General features: G+C 41.1%; 1 protein-coding gene across 7 annotated transcripts in view; it reads right to left on the bottom strand.

The window, feature by feature from the left end:
- TANC2 (tetratricopeptide repeat, ankyrin repeat and coiled-coil containing 2) overlaps window positions 1-22,149 on the bottom strand; it is a 376,797-nt gene that overhangs the window by 160,702 nt on the left and 193,946 nt on the right. For 5 of the 7 annotated variants that reach the window (XM_034416164.3, XM_034416168.3, XM_034416163.3 and 2 more), the window contains one exon: window positions 19,813-19,995. In XM_034416164.3, coding sequence (XP_034272055.1) covers window positions 19,813-19,995 — 183 coding nt within the window. The remainder of the gene's footprint in view (window positions 1-19,812; window positions 19,996-22,149) is intronic. The other 2 variants (XM_034416167.3, XM_087892284.1) reach the window with 1 other exon arrangement.

Raw genomic sequence — 22,149 nt, forward strand, 5'->3', positions numbered from 1 at the left:
TAATAATTCTGTCTATGAGTAATTATAATATATAGCTAGCCATTACCATTTCCAAAATCTGCAGGAACATTTTCACAACTAATAACAAATTGTATATTCATATATACTGATATATGAAATTCAGTGCAATAGCTTTGCTTTCACATACCTTCCAAACTGCACATTCAGCACCTCTGAATGTTCAATTTGGATCACAATTTGTAAATGAAGAAGAATACTCCTCAATCTGCTTCCACTGCTTTTTATGTCTGACATGGTCTTGGATGTTTAAATCTAACATATGCCCAATTCTTGGCTATGCTTATGTGAGAATGCCTCAGGAAAAAATGCTTCCAGTTTTGTTACATATGCCTTCTGGAATAGGTATTCCAAATCTCTGTCAGAGTTCAGAACATAGATCCTCTATCCAAATCTTCAAGTTCTTTCAATGGGCTAAGGCATTATAAGGATACATTCTAAGGCATTCTAAGCAGTGGTGGGTTGTCCCTGGTTGGGACCAGTTCACAAGAACCGGTAGTAAAACCTGGGGGTGGGGAGGTGGTGCGGGGTGCATGCACGGGGGATACACATGCATGGGCAGGGGCAGGGTAAGTGCATGCATGTGCAGGGGGTGCTTGCATTGCATTTTGGGGATTTGGACAAGTGCATTCATGCGCATGTGTGCATTTGCACATGTGCGCACACTTTGGCCACTCAGCACCAAAAAGGTTAACTATCACTGGTATAGCTAAAGCACTTCATCTTTTATTGCCTACGGATAATGACCTGTCTTTCTTGGTGTTCATTTTTGTAGATTTGCATATGTGACCAATGACACAGCTTCACTAACTGACTATACATGGGGTTCTTGACTGGTTGTTCAGTGCTGTAATTTTTAGAATTGCTTCATTGTTTGTGTCCTGCCAGTATTGTATCCTTTCTCCCTTCCGGGACTACAATATTTGGATAAATTAGTCTTTAAATAGGAGTAACTGGAGCAGATTGAATCTTAGAATTTTTCAGAATTTTAAGCCTGTTCTGTGATTGCATACCTATTCCATACATCGATTTAATGAACAAGAATGTATTTTAAACTAAAAATTCACAAAATATGCCTGCTGTCCTCAACTTACAATCACATTTGCGCCCATAATTTCTGTTACTAAGTGAGATATTTATTGAATTTTGCCCCATTTTACAATATTTCTTACCATAGTTGTTAAGTGAATCACTGCAGTTGATAAGTTAATAACATGGTGGTTAAGTGAATCTGGCTTCCCCATTGCTTTTACTTGTTGGAAAGTTGTAAAAGTAGATCACATGATGCTGGGACACTGCAACCATCATAAATATGAGTCAGTTGCCAAGTGTCCAAATTTTTATTATATGACCATGGAGCACCATTGTAACTTTGAAGAGTCACTAAATGAAATGTTGTAAGTTGAGGGCTACCTGTATTCAGACATTTCCAAAATATCTATAAAACAAAGTATTTTCCATAGCAGTTTATAACTAAATATATTTTGAAACTCAAATGCAGACATATAGTATTCTTCTACTAGTGTCAGCAATTATGAGCTAAGAAAGTTGAAGGATGAATCAGCAGAAAGAGAAAGCCAAAAGATGGCAAGTTTTGGGTCAATAAATGGCAGATCTTGATGAAAAAGCATCTGCCAGGCTAAGAAATGGAGATCTGAAATTTCCCCTATTCTGTGACAATTTTAAATATGTTACATTCAAGGTAAAGAATATTTATTATTTATTTATTGACTCTAACAATTGTACTTCAAATAAGCTTTTAACAATATCTTCATAAAATGCTATTCTAGAATGTACTATCTTACTTTAAATGTTAAAATATGAGTTACCCAGTATGAATGAAAGTAAAACATTTTTATGATTACGGTTTTACTATTATTGTGAGTCACCCTGAGATATGGCACATAAGATGGGCAGTCATAAAAGTTACGCAAAAAACAAACAAATAAACTGGTTGTTAAGACCCCTAGGTTCAATCAGTTTGGTTAAAATATATCTGATTGTTTCATTAGGATTTGCCTACCCATAAATTGAAGCATGTTTTCTTATAATATCTCAACATTCCTTCTCTGGTACAAGTCTTTTACGGTTCATATTAAATCTATTCCTTTGATTGTCTTACAGTTACTGTCTCAGCAACCAGTTTTACGATTGTGGAATTCAAGATCTATACAGCCTTAAGCTACACAAAATGTTCCAACTAGGCCACAGTTGTAAGATTTTTTTTTCATTACATGCACCATTTAATTTACATCTTATTTTTCTAACCCAATAACATAAACCAGTTTATAAGGTTAATGATTAATTAATTTCCTGCAAAAACATCTAATAACAAGTCCTAAACAAGAGCAAACAGGGTGAAACATCAGGAGAATCCATCTCTGAATTTCATGTAACTGCATATGGGTTTTTAAATTAGAAGCAGTTACTGGAATTTTGAGTCAGACTCATATGATACATATAGATACAAGAGTATTTAATATTTTTCCATAGTATATTTCTATTTATTCCCTTACTCAAGTTATTTGTGTGCCTTGAAAAACTACCAGTTTAAGCAAGGGATTTACTTTAGTTGCTCAGCATAAGCTCTCCCATTTAATATCTATTTTACACAGCAATTTTTCTATAGGAACATTGCAGATGACACAATACATTTTCTGTAGAAATATTGCAAGTGATTATATAAAAGCTGTTGAAGAAAACCCTGTACCTGTCTACAGAATAATCCATATTTTAAAATGGTGGTGTTTTTCCAGCATGACATTTTCTTATCAGATTCTCACGCCAATTCTATTATTTCCAGCCATTTGTCTTAGAAAATTACCTCACAAAAAGGCACAAACATTTTTGCCCTTAGAAGTGAGGAGACGGACCTAACAATTACAGATTTATTCTTATATCTTTATGCTATGATGCAGCTTATTTCACAGTTTCTTCATAAAATCACACATCTTATATGTTCATCTAGCATTTTCCACCCACAGCAAACTATTTTTGTGTTTTATGCCTCTCTCCATTTCCACCCCCAGCAATCCTTTGAGGATTCTAGGTTGCTTGGCAAAGAAATTGGCTACATTCCAAATTTGACAGGGACAACTAATATATCTTACAGTCTTTTTATGAAATCCAGCATTATGGGTTCATCTTTCTTGTAAGGAATAGAAAATCCCTAACCCTACCTTAAGGATTTTGATATCCCTAATTTTGATACCTGGCCAAAGCAATGTGATCTTGTCCTAGAAGGCTTAAAGAAAAACTACTTTTGTGTCAGGACTTTTTCATCAACATCTTTGGTTAAGAACTCCTAATTTTAGCATGAAGAGCCTAGAATCTGATAAAATTATCAATTAACAGAGCTTTAGATGCTCCTCTCTACACATCAAAATATACTAAACATACCGTATTTTTCGATGTACAAGATGCACTTCTCCCCCACCCAAAGCGGGTGGAAATGTTTGTGCGTCTTAAACAGCAATGGTTGCCAAAACCCCACCCACCCCCACCCTTTGGCCTCTGCCTCCCAGCAATTCGCCTCCTTGCAGCTGAGCGACGGTTGGATCTGCTTCCCAGAATACCACCTATCAGCTGTTCCAGGCTGCGGGGATTGTCACCACCCATTGCCACCATCGCCGCCCATCACCACTGCCACTTATCGCCACCTCCACACACCCCATTTTTGGTCTCCGCACGTCCCATTTTCAGCCTCCGTACGTCATTTTTGGCCCCCCTGCACCCCATTTTCAGCCCGTTCCAGGCGGCAGGGATCGAATATGTATGTATGTTCCAGGCGGCAAAGAAGAATATGTATGTATGTATGTTTGTCACCTTGGTTACTTAAAAGGTAATTGTCAGATCCACCATCTTTGGCTTGGTGCCTCCTGGTGTTCTGCCATCAATTGGGGAAGGGAGAGGAGGACAAATGGGCAATAAGGCTGTATTTCTTTATGATCGGAAATTGGGAGGAGGAACTGACAGTTGAGGAAAAACAGAGAAGTTTGGAATCCAGATCGTGATGGCATCTTCAAGACTGTTTGCCCTGAGTTTAGAATTTCACCAGGCCAAACACCTCAACGTTTCTCAAACAGTGCCGGATTGGCAAAACATGGATGGACCATGTGGGAAGGGCTGGGGAAACCAAGGGGTTTGTTCTGTATTGATGCATGGGAACTTTAGATTCTGCCTGACTTTACTTCAATCAGCATCTCTTAATACAAGTGGAATAAAAATCGAGGGGCCGAGAAGAGGGAGGGAGGGAGAGGGAGAGGGAGAGGGAGAGGGAGAGAGAGAGAGAGAGAGAGAGAGAGAGAGAGAGAGAGAGAGAGAGAGAGAGAGAATATAGTTGCAGTAAGAAGACATAAAGTAATACAGAAATTAAAGACCAATTTCATTAATATATATAATAGAACTCAAATTGTTTTTTTTAATTATTACAAAACAACCAATTCTGCTCCAAAACAATTCTAACTAGCAAATCTTCATCTGTACTATAACATTGTTAAAACCATATAACTTGCATAACACAATGAAAAAAATTCCTGAAGTTTCACTGAGTACATTGAACTTTGTAAGACCATAAGAAAACATTTCCAAAAAATGTTTTAACGTGAAGCTTGTGAAAAAGGCAATTGAAGAAAACATAGAAAAAATGCAAGCTGATAAATACAAGAAAAAAGGTTTTTGCATTAAAACACAGAAGATAGCTCTGTGTGTAGAACAAGACAGGAAATGTTAGAAATATTTGGAAAATTATACTCAGAGCTATACAAAGAGCAAGATCACTCAAAAGTAATAACACCTACGAAAGAGGAAATGCCAGAGATCCTAGTGGAGGAAGTATCAAGTGCCATAAAATTAATGAAAAATGGCAAAGCTTCAGGAAATGTGTTACAGTTGAAATACTGAAAGTTGGTGGTCACAGTTTACACAAGATACTAGCAAAACTGTATTCGAGATGCCTCAGAGAAAAAAAAATACCCGAAGCATGGAAAAATGCTGAAGTGATTTTTATATACAAGAAAGGGGCCCAAGATTATTTAAAGAACTATCGCCCAATACATCTACAAAGCTTTCTACATCTACAAGGCTTTTCACCAAGGTTTTCTACAAGTCATCTACAAGGTTTTCACCAAGATAATAGCAAAAAGACTATTGAGAACATTAAACGATGCATAGCCAAAGGAGCAGGTAGAGTTCAGAAGTGGCTACAGCCTAATAGATCACATCCAGGTTATTCAGCAAGTCATTGAAAGGCACGAGTACACCATTCCTCTATACACGGCTTTCATTAACTACGAAAAAGCATTTGACTCCAGCAAGTATTCCAGCAAGCAATAATTAAGGCATTGCTCAACCAAAATGTAGACACTGCTTACATAAGATTACTACAATTAATACATGAAAAAACAATGGCAACAATTTGTCTTAATGATTTTAAAGTGGAAATCAACATAGAACGAGGTGTATGACACCTATCATTTTTTCATCCTGCCTTGAAGAAGTATTTCACAAACTAGACTGGGCAAAAGATGGAATAAAAATCAATGGCTTTTGGTAGTGGTTTGCTCTCCAAGCTTGTTTCAATTTAGTTTCTGAACATTTTGTTACCAGACTAGTAACATCATCAGCAGAATCTTAAGAATATTAATATTCATAAGGAAGTTGAGGATGTATATATATGTGTATAATGTAGATGTATAATGTAGATTTCATATGAACTGTTAATCCAAAATATATAAAAATGACACTGTCTGTTTGAATATGTATTAGAGTTTTGGAAAAGAAAAACTACAATAAAAATTATTTTTTAAAAAAATGAATTGTCATCTTGTGATCTTTGGTAGTTTCTTTAGTAGGGCATCATGTTTTCTGGTCTGGAGTTTGTCAGATATCATGTTGATTGTGTTTTCCAATTTTTCTGTGAGATCTTGTCCAATTGCGCTTCAGTTTTTTGTTCATTGATGATGTGTTGGTATTTCTCCAGACTATTGTGTGCATCAGTAATCATGAACTGAAGCATATTTGTAGGCTAGTTTCCATGCTTGTGGGTGGTTAATTGGAGGTCTGTAGCATATGCTTTTTGGTAGTGCTTTCTTTTGGAGGCACTCATGGAAGAAGTGTAGTTGTTCACGGGTCAATGACTGTCTGATTGCAAAGGTCTCCCAATGAAGGGCATGTTTAAGCAGTTTACGCCCATATAACTTTGAAATAATAGAAAATATTTGTAGCTCAAGTTTTAGATTTTGGCAGTGGTTTGCTCTCCAAGCTTGTTTCAATTTAGTTTCTGAACATTTCGTTACCAGACTAGGTAACGTCATCAGCAGGATTGTCTTGTTCTATTCTCCTTAGCTTATAAATGTCTTGTGTGCTAGTGTGGTCAGTTGGTCATTTAATTGGTTGTTCATTTGAAGCTATATTTAAATTCTGAGCAGCTGATTGGTTCTCTTGTTGATTGGTTGTTCAAATGGTCTGGTTTCTTATATATTCATATGTTGGATCTAGATCAATATGCTTGTTAATTGCTCCTTTAGTAGAATACCAGACTTCAATAAATTCAAGAGTATCGTGGGTATTAGCATTTTTGTTCCTTCCCAAAAAAGGATTTTTGTTTCTTCTCAAAAAATCAATGGCACCTATTTAAATTATTTAAGATTTGCAGATGATATTGTTCTCTTCTCACAAGATCCAGAAGAGCTGCAAAGATACATAGAAGAGCTGCACAAAGCAGGACAACCATTTGGTTTAAAAAAATTAACCTGAAAAAGAGCCAGGTTATGTTTAATAATTTTACCAAAGAAAGAAAAAAAATTATATCTGGATAAGAACTAGACATAGTAGACCACTACATATACCTTGGCCAATTGATCTCAATGAAAGGTGATACAATAAAGGAAATCGAATGGCGTGTTAAATATGGTTGGCAGGCATTCGGCAAGCTAAGCATAATTTTCAAAAACAATCTTCCCCTATGCCTGAAGACAAAAGTTTTCTATCAGTGTGTGCTATTCGTTATAACATATGCCAGTGAAATATGGACACTAACTTTACAATTGATATAAAAGCTAAGAGTGAGGCAAAGAACCATGGAAAGATACATGCCCGGCAATACAAGACATGATAGAGAAACCTGCACATGGATTAGAGTATGAAGACAATATCATAAAGAGAGTAATAAAATTGAAATGAAAATGGGCTGGTCACATAGCAAGAAGAACTGATGACAGGTGGACCAAGGTAGTCATAGAATGGATCCCACTTGATAAAAAGGATCCATGAAAGAGATCTAAAACAAGATGGATCAATGACATCAACAAGTATTGTGGGTTCAATTGGCAAAAGAAAGTTCAGGACTGTATTGGTTGGAAACATGAAGAAGAGGACTCCATCCTGCAGTGGATAGACAATGGTGGTGGTGGTGGTAGTGGTGGTGGTGATGATGATGATGATGATAATGAACTTTCTCAAAGGAAGTCTCTATAACTACATAGATTTTAAAATTAATAATCTCATGACCAGTAAAATTCACTTGGATTTGATTAATTTTAATATTTACATACTACTTTTCTGAAAAATTAAATGCTATCTTAAATTAATCAAACTCAAATTGCTAAGCAAAAGAAAATATGAATGAAAAGTACAGGTAGTCCTTGACTTACAACCACTATTAGGAGCAGAATTTTGATGGCTAAGCAATGCTATGGTTAAGCAAGTTAACACGTAAACAGACCTGATTTTACAACCATTTTTACTGTTGCCATTAAGTGAATTACTATGGTTATTAAGCAAATCATGCAATTGTTAAGTGAATCCTGCTTCCCTTATTAACATTACTTGTTGGAAACCAACTGAAAAGGTTACAAATCATGATCTCTGACTACAGGATGATACAAATAATCATAAATGCAGTTGTTAAGTGTCCCAATAAAAATCATATCATCATGAAGGTGATGCAACAGTCACAACTTGCAAGACAGGTCATTCCTACTTGAGCCGGGGTTTGACTAGAAGAGTTTCAACGTCCTTTCCAACTCTGTTATTCTGTTATAAATCACATTTTTTTAGATCATTGTTACTTTGAACCAACATTAAACCAGTATGTTGAGGACTATCAATAATCTTTATTGTTCTCATTAAGAAAAATAATAAAAAGCAGTAATTTCTTTTTAAAAGTGCCAGTCTATATACATAAATGATTAGTAAAAATATCTGTCAGTATAAAACAATTACGAAGCATTTTAAAAGTCAGCAAAATTACTCTATTGCTCTCTTTAAAAAAGAAAATGATGAAAGGAACAACTGATGATAAAAATAAATACATTCCCATACTATATACCGTGTTTCCCTGAAAATATGACATGTCCCGAAAATAAGGCTAAGCCTGATTTTTGGGGTGGGCATAAATATTTTTGGGGCTTCCCCAAAAAATAAGCCCTAGTGAAGGGGTGGGCATGGCCAGCACAGGAGGCAGCTCTTCCCTTTACTGGTAACCTCAGGGCTTCTTAGCCTTAATCAGATCAGCTGAGCTGCTCCAGCCACCATTCACGAAACAGGTGATTCACAAGTGCCGCTCAGGCCACCGCCTCTAGCAAGCATCGCTGCTTTTGCAGCCAATTGTGGCTGCAAAAGAAGCCGGAGGCCAAGCAACACACCCCACATGCCTCGCACCCTCCTTAACTGTGACAGTCACAGCAGTCAATTCCATCCACAGAACAGGAAAGGAAGGCATTGAAATCCATACACCTTGGACATCAGAAGAAGCCCTGTGAGGAGACACCGCGGCCGATGTGCAGGAAATCTCCCCCCACAACCTGCAGATCGTCCTTTCAAAGAGGAGTTTCACCAGGATGAAGAGATGGCTGGAGGCAGCGTTTGTGTCGGGTTGGGCTTTCTTCGCGAGGGGGACAATCTGGGGAGTGAGAGATTTAGGAAGCCTGGGCTGGCATGGGACAGTTTCTCCATTGAAGCGTCTGATTTATCCCCAGAGGTAAGCGTCTTGTGGGCTGGCTGAAGAGGGAGTGTTGCAAAAATGGCTTGAAAATAGGGACTGCGATTTTGCCTCTTATCCAGTTCTCAGTCTGTGCTGAGCTTCAGAACAGGGTGAGAGGCAGGAAAATCCCCCCTCCCCGTTTTCAAGCTGTTTGCAAAAACGCCCCATTCCGAGCCTTCAATGTTGCAATCCTGGAATATGCTGAGGGCTCAGAATGGGGCATTTTTGCAAACAGCTTGAAAATTTTGCAAACAGGGAGGGGGGATTTTCTTGCCTCTCACCTTGTTCTAAAGCACAGACTGAGAACTGAGAGCTGGAAAGCAGGTTAGTGAAGGGATGGGCTGCCTTGGAGGGGGTGGGGTTGTGTGTGTGAGAGAGAGAGAGAGAGAAAGAGAGAGAGAGAGAGGGAGGGAGAGAGAGAGATCCGATCCAACCTTGGAAAGTTACCGTGTACCAGCGCTAGCGGTGGTGTACTCTGTCTCTTTCACACACACAAACACACACACAGTGGTTCGCAGGAGCTCTTCGCGCTCCTGGCAGCAGGAGTGAAATGGTCCCAGTTCGGACCGGATCAGCCGATCCGGTAGCGATGACGGCTGGTGATTCGGAGAACCAATAGCGATGGCAGCTCGAGGCTCCGCCACCCGCCCAGAAGGATTTTTCAAGCCTCTGTGTATCCGCAGAGGGTGCCAGCACATGTGAACCCCTGGTTGGCCCCGGGCCCGCCCACCCGGGCACTTGCCTGCCTTTGCAAGCTGACCACCGGGAAGCCAGCGTGGAAGGCAGGCAAGCAAGCAAGCATGTCGGGGCCACCCGGCTATGTTGAAGGGAGCTAGCTTGCTTTCCAAGGTCCAGTCCCACATCCAGCCCTTGATGGGAGACATGCCACTTCCAGCCTGGCCTGGCCAGTGGGTGGGCAGCTGGCCTTTGGGGGAGAAACAGCTGCTGCGCTGGGGCCAAGAAAGGCGGTGGTGGCAGCACTGCATGTGCAGCCCCGGGACATCTGCCCTCCCTCCCGGAGTGCCACTGCCACCCCAGAGCTTGCCTTTGCCTTGCAGCCCACTGGCCCCTCTTACCCTTCTCTTTTTGGGTGCAGCACTTCTGCTTATTGGGCCACTTCCCCAAAGCTGGCACCTCCATGGCCAGCTGCTTTGCTTTTTCTCTCTTGAAGCTCTTGGGAGGCTTGCACAGCAGCACCGGCATGGGGGAAGCAGGCCCCATGCTCGTGCTTGTTCAGTGCAGCTGCAGGCAAGCTAGGAGACAGTGGGACAAAGGGGCTGGAGCATTGAGATCGCCTCTGCCTCCACCATGCCTCTCCTCCACCTTCTGCTGGTGTCATTTTCCTGTCTAACATTCTTCCCTCAGTCTGTGCTGAGTTTGATGAATGGATGGTAGGCAGGAAAATCCACCTTCCCTTCCAAACCTCTATTCCAAACCTTCAGCATTGCAATCCTGGGATCTGCTGAAGGTTTGGAATGCCTCTGCTTCAGCGCAGAATGACTTTTGCCTGTTTCTTTCTGGGCGCGTGGCTTCTGCCTGTTGGGCCACTTCCTGAAGCTGGCAGCTCTGCAGTCAGCCACTTTGCTTTTCCCCCCTTTTTCCTCATGGGAGGCTTGCGTGGTGGTACCAGCAGAACAGGGGTGGCTTCTACTTACCTTTACTACCGGTTTGCAGCGGGGCCACACGCAAGCACAGAAGCTTCTGCACATGCACAGAAGCATTTTGATGACGTCAGGGTCAGTGGGCTGAGCCTCCCGCCGGTTTTACTACTGGTTCAATAGAACGGGTGCGAACTGGGGGCAACCCACCACTGCAGCAGAAGGTGGAGGAGTATTGTGGCCCGTACATGGCCTGTGCGGCTGGTGGCTGATTCAGACAGCGAGGAGGCTGGTGTGATGCTGCGCCAGCAGCTTGTGCAGTCGAGGCTGGAGAAGATGTGGTGCCAGAGGTGGGGATTCAGCCAAGGCCTTCAGAACCTCCAGAAGTTCCCTTAAGTGAAGAGGACAAAGAGGAGGAGCCTGTTCTCGATGCACAGACACGCAGAGCTGCCAAAAGGCAGGAGTAGCTCCTCAGGAGGAGGTCTCCTCAAGAGTAAGATTTGGGGATAATTGGCCACTCCTTTAGCCTATTTAAGGAGGAATGCCGACTGAAGCAATTTGCAGGGAACAACTTCATTCACTCTTCTTCGTGCCTTGATCTTAGTTCTCTGCAAAATGCTTCTGGGCTTTCTGCCAACCATAGTAAGATTAAGATTATTTATTCTTTGGATTCTTGCAGGCTGTTAAGAAAGTTAATTAACAGCCTTTGTTTGAAAAAAACCTGATTTTATTTTAGTAAACTAAGGTTTGTAAAGACTTTGCGTGTGCTGCGTTCTTTGGGATCCATAGCTGGGGCAGAAAAAGGAGAAGCATGAGGGAGGCAGAGGTGATCTGCCTCAGAGGCTCCCAGGATTTCAACACTGAAGAAGAACCTGCAATGCACGGGCAAGGCAGAAGGGATGAATTCCCCAACTCTGGTTCAGACGGCCAGGAAGGGTACGTCAGGCACAGGCTGCTGCGAAAGATCAGGAGCAAAGACACACACACACACACACACACCGTGTGCACAGCAGTACTGGTGAGGTTTTTAGCAAGCAGCGCAGGAAGCTAGACTTCCTTCACAGGTACAAAAGCTTCTTCCAAATGGAAAAACACCAGGAGCAAGCAAGTGCTTCTTTTTGCACTTGCTCCTGGCGTTTTTCCACTTGGAAGATGGAGAGGAGGAAGAAGACAAGCAAGAAAATCCACAGCAGGAAACTCGGGATGAGTGAAAAGGGGGAGCAGCCGAGTGCTTTGTTTCTCTCTCTCCCCCCTCCCCCTCCGTCATCTCCCGGACTGGGTGGCCAAGGTGGAAAGGCAGGCAATCTTCAGGGCTAGGAAGCAGTTGGGTCTGGCTTGGCGAGGGGGGTCAGGCTGATCAAGCACTGATCATCGGAACATTTTTTTTTACTTTTTAAAGCATTTTTTACTAGTTAAAAATGCTTTAAAAAGTAAAAAAAGTTGACCACTCCCACCCAGTCACATGGCCACCAAGCCATGCCCACAGAACTGGTGGCAAAAAAATTTAGATTTCACCACTGCCTGACAGCGCTGCTCTGGCCACCCTGTTGGGCTGCTCCTGCCTGTTGTGGGATGAGTCGGCCGAGATCTATGACCTCCAGAGTGCCCCCTCCCTGCTGCCGGCCTGCCAGGGCCCTTTGCCAGCGGCCACTGGTGGAGCCAAGCTGGTACGGGCTGCTGAGTACCTTCCTGCAGGTCTACTCGGTGCTGCAGGCTCCACGCTACAAGCTGAGCCCGGCACTCTTCAGGCCCTGGTGGGCACTAGCTCTCATGCTGGCTGTGCAAGATGGTGTGGGTGGTGCAGCTCCACCAGCAGGAGGGGGGCACTCCAGAGGTCAACGATCTGGGACAACTTGCCCTGCACCGGGCAGGAGCAGCCAGCAGGACAGCCAAAAGCAGTGCTGCCAGGAGGGCAAAGAGCCCCCACGAGGCCAGAACAGAACAGTTAGCTGTTCGGCGGCCATCCAGCAGCAAGGCCAGCGGGGCAGGCGGAGGCCAGGATGCATGGAGAACTTGGGTCATTGCGGCCGCAGGCTGCAGGTGGTAGGACGGAGAGGGTGGGGCCAGTGGGCTTGCTACCTCCTGCATCTCAAAAGTAATATCCCCCAAAATAAGGCCAAGTCCTTATTTGGGGAGGTCAAAAGAAAATAAGACCCTGTTTTACCGGTATTTTCAGGGAAACACGGTAAGAAAAGGGACTACTAGGACCTCTTTTTTTCTTTTTTCGGCAACTAGAAGCCATGAAAACACTCAATGAAAAAAATGAATTCAGCAAAGAAGTAACAGAAATGGTTTTACTTCAAGACTGCCTATTAATAATGTAACTACAAAATTGCCCTTAAATTTAAGATATTTTTATAAGATATACAGGTTCATAATACCAGTTTTTGCATTTGTCACTTTCAGAGCTCAATAAAATTATTTCTTTGTTCAAAATTCTGAAATCTGAAATTGTAATATGATAATCATATGTATAATACACATACAAATTGCAAATTATTGTATTTGGCTAACTGCCTGAAAATGAAAACACAACATACAGAAAATACCTAAGGACAATTCATAAACTCTAACTTCCCTGTTACAAAAGAACTGAAAAGTAGTATTAAATTTACCTCATGAGTAGGCAGTAATATATGCTTAACATATCCACCTGCATCACCAACCCACACCTCCTCTCAATTAACTATAAATAATGGCACTAGGGATAGAATGTGTGTCTGCTTTTTATCAGCTTTTTTTAAAATATTCATGGTAGAAGAATAACAAAAAATTCAAGTAGGAGAACACTAAAAACAACATGGAATAAAATATCCTGGTAGTGATAGTGCTTTGGTGCCTGGCCAGCCAAGATGGCTCCACTTCTCACTCAGCCACTTTTCCACTTCCTTCTAGGCAGCTGCTGGAGAGAGACAGCCTGCCCAGCTCCCTTTGCTTCTTCCCCAAAGCATTCCTTCCCTAACCTGCTTTTTAGCTCCCTTGTGTTTCTCTGCCACCATGTGCAGTGAAAGAAAAGAAGTTTGTGGGACTAAAAAAAAAAAGTTCAATCAGACCTTCCAACTTCTCACAAACCAAAAAGAAAGGTCTCACGAAACTGGAAGTTCGGATTGAACTGGGTTTTTTTAGTCCCACAAACTTCTTTTGTTACCCTGCATACGGCGGCGGAGAAACGCAATGGAGCTGAAAAGCAGGTGGCAAGGCAAACCCCCCAAGGGCTCCAGGCGCTGAAACGGGCCCATCTCAAGGCAAGGCTGCTGCCTTTGAAACAGCAAATGGGGACCAGGAATGTGAGGTGGTGCCACAGGACTGAAACGGCAGGTGGAAGAGGAGGCAACAGCCGCTGACAGGCAGGTCAACTGTGGGGCAGGGCGGGGGGAGGCAGAAGAAAGCCCCTCCAGCAGCAAACACAGCTGATGCACAGCAGCAGAGGCCTTTCATCGTCATTCCCCCTGGCTCCGAAACAGCGGAGAGGGACCGGGTAAGGGGACCGAGGCTCTCCCGCCCATTCTCTGTAGCATGGCTTGGGAAAGGAGTGAAAGGGAAGAGACGGTTGGGCAGACAAGTCATTGGATGGGTGGGGGGAGTTCACCAAGCAGGAAATGGCCATGCTGCAGGAGCTCTGAGGTACGCAGGTCGGGGTACATGTGGCAGCTCTCCTCTGCCACCTGTCTCACCTCACGTCATGGCAGTGCCATGTACCCTCCTGCTCTATTGCGGCCACAAGCAACCAGATGGTGAGATGGAATGAGCGGGGCTTAACTATGGCTTATTTTTGGAGTAGAGCTTATATTAGGTGCAGGCGTGAAAAGTGAACTTGGACTAATTTTCAGGGTAGGTTGTATTTTTGGGAAACACTGTATTAATAGTGGGATCTGAATTGCATTTATTAGGATCAGATTATCTCCAGATGTTAGGCAAGTTCCAGCTGGGTCAGGTTCAAAATCAAAGAATTTGTGGTCAGTGGTTGCAGTGGGATGGCTAACAATAAACCATATAGCACTCTTAGAATATTACCTCTTATGGTGCATCTAATTACTAAATTAATTCTCTAATAATCTTCCTAAACACAAGTGCCAAAAGCACCATCAATCTGCATGGGATTAAAGGTGCCACAAGAAGTTTGGATTGGTTTTATTGATTTCATGGCCATTGTAAGTCTATGTCTGGCATTAGAATATGCAGAATGTTGTAGAGTAGAAAATAAAATGAAAAGCATATAGGCCAAATTTAACATGATCACTAGAGATCCTATTTCTAATGGAAGGCTTGGGCATGAAACTTTTACAGTGATCACAGAATCACTGACCCGCAGGCAATTATATAAACATAGATCAAACACTGCAAGTACATCCTTACTATCTCACTAAGTCTCTTTCATTCTCTTATCTCTTATCAGCAGAGGGTGAGGGAGGATGGGAGAAGGGTTATTTTACAATTCTATACATACAAGAAGATTCCCCCCCCTCCCCAATTTGAGTCCTGTCAAGTTGTAAAATAACAGACCTTGTTAAACAAATTAAGCCTGGTAAAATTCCACTGATTTTTTAAATCATTGCTAAGGCTTATATAGTATTTTGGAATGGTGGGCTTCTGCATAAGCTTCACTGTTTACCTATACAGATAGAACTGTATATATACCAAAAGACTAAAACTTATCATAATGCTCATCTGCAAAAATGGAATTGAGATTTATCTGCTAACTAATGCCCAATCAGTTTCTAAAGCAAATAGTAAATAAACTTTATGTAAAAAACTTTTAAAATAAATTGTAAGATTGGATCAATTCAGAGTGTATTTTGGTGGGTGAGCAGACAAATTTTACTGCTGGATACTTTGCTTTGGCCACAATCTTATACACCATTGCACACTGCATTCATTGACTTTAGATTTGCACTTGATTTCATTTCAATGTACTTCGCTGTAGGAAAGATATAAGAACACAGATGGACATTATGATTTTCTCTGAAAACTTCTGATGTTTTTTCTAAGCTGCCTTGGAATGTTATGAATCCTAAAAAATGTGGGATCTAAATCACCATCATTTGAGAGGCAAAAAACAAAATTGTTCTGCAGGAACAATTCCAAGAAAATAGCCCAGAGGTCTATGGGGTCAAGCTGAAATACCTCTTGCATTTTACTAACCTATTCCTATATGAAGAAAACAGGGAATTTCAGTGACTGGGATAGGTAGGTTGGAAGGAATTATCACACTGAATTATCACCAGCGGTTGATAATATTTGTTTTTTTCATAATATTTGTTTTAGAGCAGCATTACATGTAGTCCTCAACATACAACCACAATTGGCATGGGAACTTTCATAATTATGCAATGTGGTAATTAAGTAAGTCAAGCCCAATTTTATAATTTTTTGCCATGGTCATTAAGTGAATTTGACTTTGCTTGTCAGAAGCCCATTAGGAAGGTCACAAATGCAGATCACATGACCCTGAAGATCACATGACCTATCAAATTGTCAAGCACACCCATTTTGATCATGTGACCATGGAGACACTGTAATGGTTGTAAGCACAAGGACTGTTGTAAGCCACTTTTTTCAATGTCATTATAAATTTGAATGGCCTTTAAACCTGAACATTTTATGGCCCCTGGGCTACAGCTAGTCCTTTGGCCGTGCTTGTCTAGCCCCTGTAAGATCAATTGGAAATTAGAAATCAAATTTAAATAAGTGTATATCATGCACACAGTACAACTCCACTTCTTTTATTTTGCAGGCAACTTTTTTTTTCAATTTACATAGATGTGTGCATATCTGTGCCTATGCACCTCCACACCCCTATTGGTTCAGACCTCTACAACAGCCCCAGTTAATTGTATAGTCCCTTGGGAAAATTAACTGCCCACCCTGCATTAAATGAATGGTCATAAATTGAGGACTAAGAAATTCTGTAGTTATAAAATTATTGCAAACTTTGCAGAAAAAAAAGGAGGAGAGGGGAAAGAGGTAGATAGAACGATGTGGTAAATTAATGTGTGTGTGTGTCTGAATTAATGTGGAAAGAGGAGAACGAAAAACTGAGACGATGGGAACAACATCAGTGAATATGCCATATACTGTCAGGACTGGAGGATGGATGGGCATGTCAAGACTTGCAACTTCCTATGGCAGTTAATACTGATCTAATGAGTGATTGCTGGAATATATACAGTAGTAATACGGTAGAAATGAAAATGGGGCCAAGTTATTTTCTGAGATGATGCAACTGAAGCCATGACAGAATGATGGGCAGATGGCATTCAAAGAAATTAACAAAATAAAATACTAGAAAAATATATTAAAAACACAACTATAAAAAGGGTAGTATCCTGCATCAACCATTAGATGGTTACCCTAAAGTAGTTAATACCTCAAGGACTGGCTCAGCAAAATATTTTGGCTTACAGGTTGAAGAGCAACCAAGTGGGAGTTAACTTGGCCTTTCTAGGTACTACCAGGTATTCATCTGGCTAGCGTCCTTAGTCTGGTCAGCTTCAGAACATTAATTTGCTGGTTTTAAGCGCACGTGCAAACTTTTTATCCCCTGCTTGGGGATAAAAAATAGCTTCTAAAGCACAGCTGATCTTTGGTGAGAGAAACCATGAGAAAAGCAGGCGAAGCTCAGAAGATCACTTCATTCGCTTCTAAAAGCACAGATCACTTCTAAAAGCACAGCTGAGAGGGAGCAGCAATGAGAAAAGCAGGCAAAGCACAGAGATTGCTTCACTCGCCAGTGCCTTGTTAGGGCTGAAAAAAAGCTTCTAAAGCACACCTGAGAGTCAGAGCGAGCAGGCAAAGCGTGGAAGATCGCTTCACTCGCTAGCGCCTCGTTAGGGCTGGAAAAAAGCTTCGAAAAAGCTACATTCGGAGTATAAGTTGCACCCAAATTTTCAGCCTCTTTTAGGGGGGGAAAGTGCGTCTTATACTCTGAAAAATACAGTAACTGGCAAATAGTGTTTGTATTTGCATTCATTGGAGGGGAAGTGATTACAAGAGAGTAAGCAGGCACACAATAGGGTCTACACATAGAAAGGAATACCAGCTGGCCATGTAGCTTTAAAACAGAGTAGAAGATATCCAAACAGCAACCCTGAGTCTTCAGGGATATGTAATTCTATCCTGCACAGGATAAATCCATGTACATTGATCTGTCTTTCAATTATCAGAAATACATATGTTTATCTAAATTAAGCAATTTGTTTATTCCCATTGACTGTATCACCCTAAATCAGATTTTAAATTTGAACAACTTCCTTGGATTTGTATACAGCTTATAAATACATTTATCATATGTTGGCTTCCTTGGATGTATCATCTGCTCGAAAGGACAATGCTCTTCAAATAAATATGATCCCACCTCATCCCATCCTGCAACTCACTGGGAAAAATAGAGAGAAAGAAATATAAATCAAACAAAAATCTAGTGCCGCATTGACTCTCCCCATATTTTCAAAATAGGATTGCTAATCTCAAAATAATAAAAACCTTCATTCTTCATTCCAATTGCTCAATAAATATGTACTCTGTGGCTTTGTCTATGTGTGAATGCACTTGCCAAAAGCCAGAAAAAGGCCAAGCTCAGGAGGGAAAAAAATTAAATTAATTGAATTAATATTCAGTATTAATTAAAATCAATTGTCTGTAAAACTAGGTAACTTATTTATTTAATCCTCATCTGATTATATAAGCCATTACTTCATTGACATAGATAGAAACACTTCCAGAATAGAAACAGGAAAAAAAAAAAACCTACAGTACAATAGAAATAGAATAGCAGGAAGGGGTATGTACATTAGAAAAAAATGGAAAAGAGTTACAAATCTTGATGAAATTGGCAAGTGCATGAGGTAATTGGATAAGGGAGCAAATGAGAGAAGGAAGCCCCATTTACCCCATTCTTAATTTTTTTAAAAAAAATGTTTAAACATCAGTCAAACAACCTCTCCAATCTAATCTGGTAGGTTCTATTCAGGAGCTAAAAGTCCTCTCTGCAAAAATCCAAGCAGGATTTTCAGTTCCTGAGCAAAGAGACACTCACAATAAATAAGTCCTGCATTGGCTCCCTCACCTACTTGAGGCACCCTGTGTCCTTCGCCTTCCCACATTGCCTCTCTGCTAGTATTTTGGCTCCCTCTCATATCCAGGACCTAGATGAAAGCGCTACCAGCCAAAGGAGTTCAGCTCCCTGTCATGCATGGAAGGGAATTCCTTTGGTGGAGCTTTAGCTGAAAAAGCTAAAAGAGCCCCCAGAAATGAGAGAGTACCCTTTATAGGTGGCAGCAACTAGCAATCTTCCCTGATGGCTTTACCATTCTGGAGAGCCAGCAGACAAGATTGCAAATTGTGATCACATGACCACAGGACACTTGGCAACCAGTCATAAGTGCGAACAGGTTACCAAGTGCCCAAATCGTGATCACATGACTGCAAGACATTTTGTGATGGTCAGAAGTGCTTTATAGGCTGTAAAGCACCATTTCAAAGGCCATCATAATTCTAAACCATTGTTATATGAAGATTTAGGACTATCTGTGGTGAAAAAAGGTTAGATCTCATTGTTATATGCTACTCCCACTATGATAGTATGGTATAGGCCAACCCATTCTACTGGGCTGTAGCTCGTTTATTTAAATTCACTCAAAATTTTATTTGTTATTTAGAATTACTTTATGCCCTGCTAAATGACTGGCACATCTAAACAGGAATAGCACCATGGTTACTATGGATATCCTGAAATTCTGATTTCCAAATCCAAGATGTCACTCCAAAGAATAAGCTGGGAAAATCCCAGCAATATCCTGGAAAACTGCATTGTAGGAAAGGGATTTTGGATCCTCATTCCGTCCCTTCATATATGAACATTCAAGTCAGAAAGATAGCAAGTTGATATACACATCTGGGTTTAGAATCATGAATACAGCTGCTCCCTCAAGTCTTACCTATTACTGTAGGAAGAATTTAGGTGAGCCAAACTGATATCCCTGTGTCATGCATATCAAATCAGAATCACGATTATTCACTGACTGGGCATTCAGCAAAATATTGTAATAGCTAATTTGTTCAACTGTTTTATTTACAAAAGTAAAACAGATACAGGACAACTCTAGTTAACGTAAGCTACAGAAGTCAGGCAATCATCAGTGCAGTTTTGGGAGGGGGGATTGAGGATGAGAATCTTTATTCAACAATTTGAATTTATTAATTTAAGTTCCTTACCAGTCAATTTCTTCATAGGCTGCAGTCGAACACTGATAGATTGATGTGTTAGTAATGGGGAAGATGGGAGAGAGCGGGACATGCCTTCCATAATTCGAATGTGCTGCATACCTTCAGGCACTGTGAGTGTTGGGATAGCATACTCTGGTTCAAAAGCACAATCGTTCTCTGCACAACTGCCACCTAAGACAAATAATTTCAAAAAGTGTTATTAATATAATAATGAACAGGCAATATCTAGGGGACTTTACATTTTACACTAAATTAGGAAAAATCTTTTAAGAAGCTAAGTTCTTTTCCAATCTGTTAAGAAATCTTACTAATTCAACAAACAAAGCTTTACAATTGTATTCTATATAGGAAATCAAGTTTAATTATTGTTTTCTTGAGGACTGTGTTCAGCATAAAAAGAACTCCCTATTTGCCTGTAACTGTAGTTCTTCAAATGCTTATCATATACATACGACATACAGTCAGGTCCAGAAATATTGGGACATCGACACAATTCTAACATCTTTGGCTCTATACACCACCACAATGGAGTTGGAATGAAACAAACACAATGTGCTTTAACTGCAGACTGTCAGCTTTAATTTAAGGGTATGTACATCCAACTCAGGTGAACGGTGTAGGACTTACAGCAGTTTGCATATGTGCCTCCTACTTGTTAAGGGACCAAAAGTAATGGGACAGAATAATAATCATAAATCAAACTTTCCCTTCTTAATACTTGGTTACAAATCCTTTGCAGTCAATCACAGCCTGAAGTCTGGAACGCATAGACATCACCAGACGCTGGGTTTCATCCCTGGTGATGCTCTGCCAGGCCTCTACTGCAACTGTCTTCAGTTCCTGCTTGTTCTTGGGGCATTTTCCCTTCAGTTTTGTCTTCAGCAAGTGAAATGCATGCTCAATGGGATTCAGGTCAGGTGATTGACTTGGCCATTGCATAACATTCCACTTCTGTCCCTTCAAAAACTCTTTGGTTGCTTTTGCAGTATGCTTTGGGTCACTGTCCATCTGCACTGTGAAGCGCCGTCCAATGAGTTCTGCAGCATTTGGCTGAATGTGAGCAGATAATATTGCCCAAAACACTTCAGAATTCATCCTGCTGCTTTTGTCAGCAGTCACATCATCAATAAATACAAGAGAACCAGTTCCATTGGCAGCCATACATGCCCATGCCGTGACACTACCACCACCATGCTTCACTGATGAGATGGTATGCTTAGAATCATGAGCAATTCCTTTCCTTCTCCATCCTCTTCTCTTCCCATCACTCTGGTACAAGTTGATCTTGGTCTCATCTGTCCATAGGATCTTGTTCCAGAACTGTGAAGGCTTTGTTAGATGTTGTTTGGCCTTCCTGTTTTTGAGGCTCACCAATGGTTTACATCTTGTGGTGAACCCTCTGTATTTATTCTGGTGAAGTCTTCTCTTGATTGTTGACTTTGACACACATACACCTACCTCCTGGAGAGTGTTCTTGATCTGGCCAACTGTTGTGAAGGGTGTTTTCTTCACCAGGGAAAGAATTCTTCGGTCATCCACCACACTTGTTTTCCATGGTCTCCCGGGTCTTTTGGTGTTGCTGAGCTCACCGGTGCATTCCTTCTTTTTGAGAATGTTTCAAACAGTTGTTTTGGCCACGCCTAATGTTCTTGCTATCTCTCTGATGGGTTTGCTTTGTTTCTTCAGCCTAATGATGGCTTGCTTCACTGATAGTGACAGCTCTTTGGATCTCATCTTGAGAGTTGACAGCAACAGATTCCAAATGCAAATAGCACACTTGAAATGAACTCTGGGCCTTTTATCTGCACATTGTAATTGGGGTAATGAGGGAATATCACACACCTGGCCATGGAACAGCTGAGAAGCCAATTGTCCCATTACTTTTGGTCCCTTAACAAGTGGGAGGCACATATACAAACTGCTGTAAGTCCTACACCGTTCACCTGAGTTGGATGTACATACCCTCAAATTAAAGCTGACAGTCTGCAGTTAATGCACATTGTGTTTGTTTCATTCCAACTCCATTGTGGTGGTGTATAAATCCAAAGATGTTAGAATTGTGTCGATGTCCCAATATTTCTGGACCTGACTGTATATGGGTTCTATAACTACAGAATAGCAAATTCAAAATACTCCAGAACAAAGATTTTTGACAGCTTCCCTCCTCATTTCATAGCATTATATGTGAATGAGACTCCTATCTGATCTCCGAGTTTCAATTATCACCACAAATAAACCATGATACTGTTTCAAACTCTATTCAGAGAAACAAGAGGTTGTGTCAAGTTGTGCTGACCACCTGAACTACTACTAATTATTAAAGGT

Source organism: Pantherophis guttatus, chromosome 4 (genome assembly GCF_059756535.1).
Source record: "Pantherophis guttatus breed Tessera chromosome 4, ASM5975653v1, whole genome shotgun sequence".
Lineage (NCBI taxonomy): Eukaryota > Metazoa > Chordata > Lepidosauria > Squamata > Colubridae > Pantherophis > Pantherophis guttatus.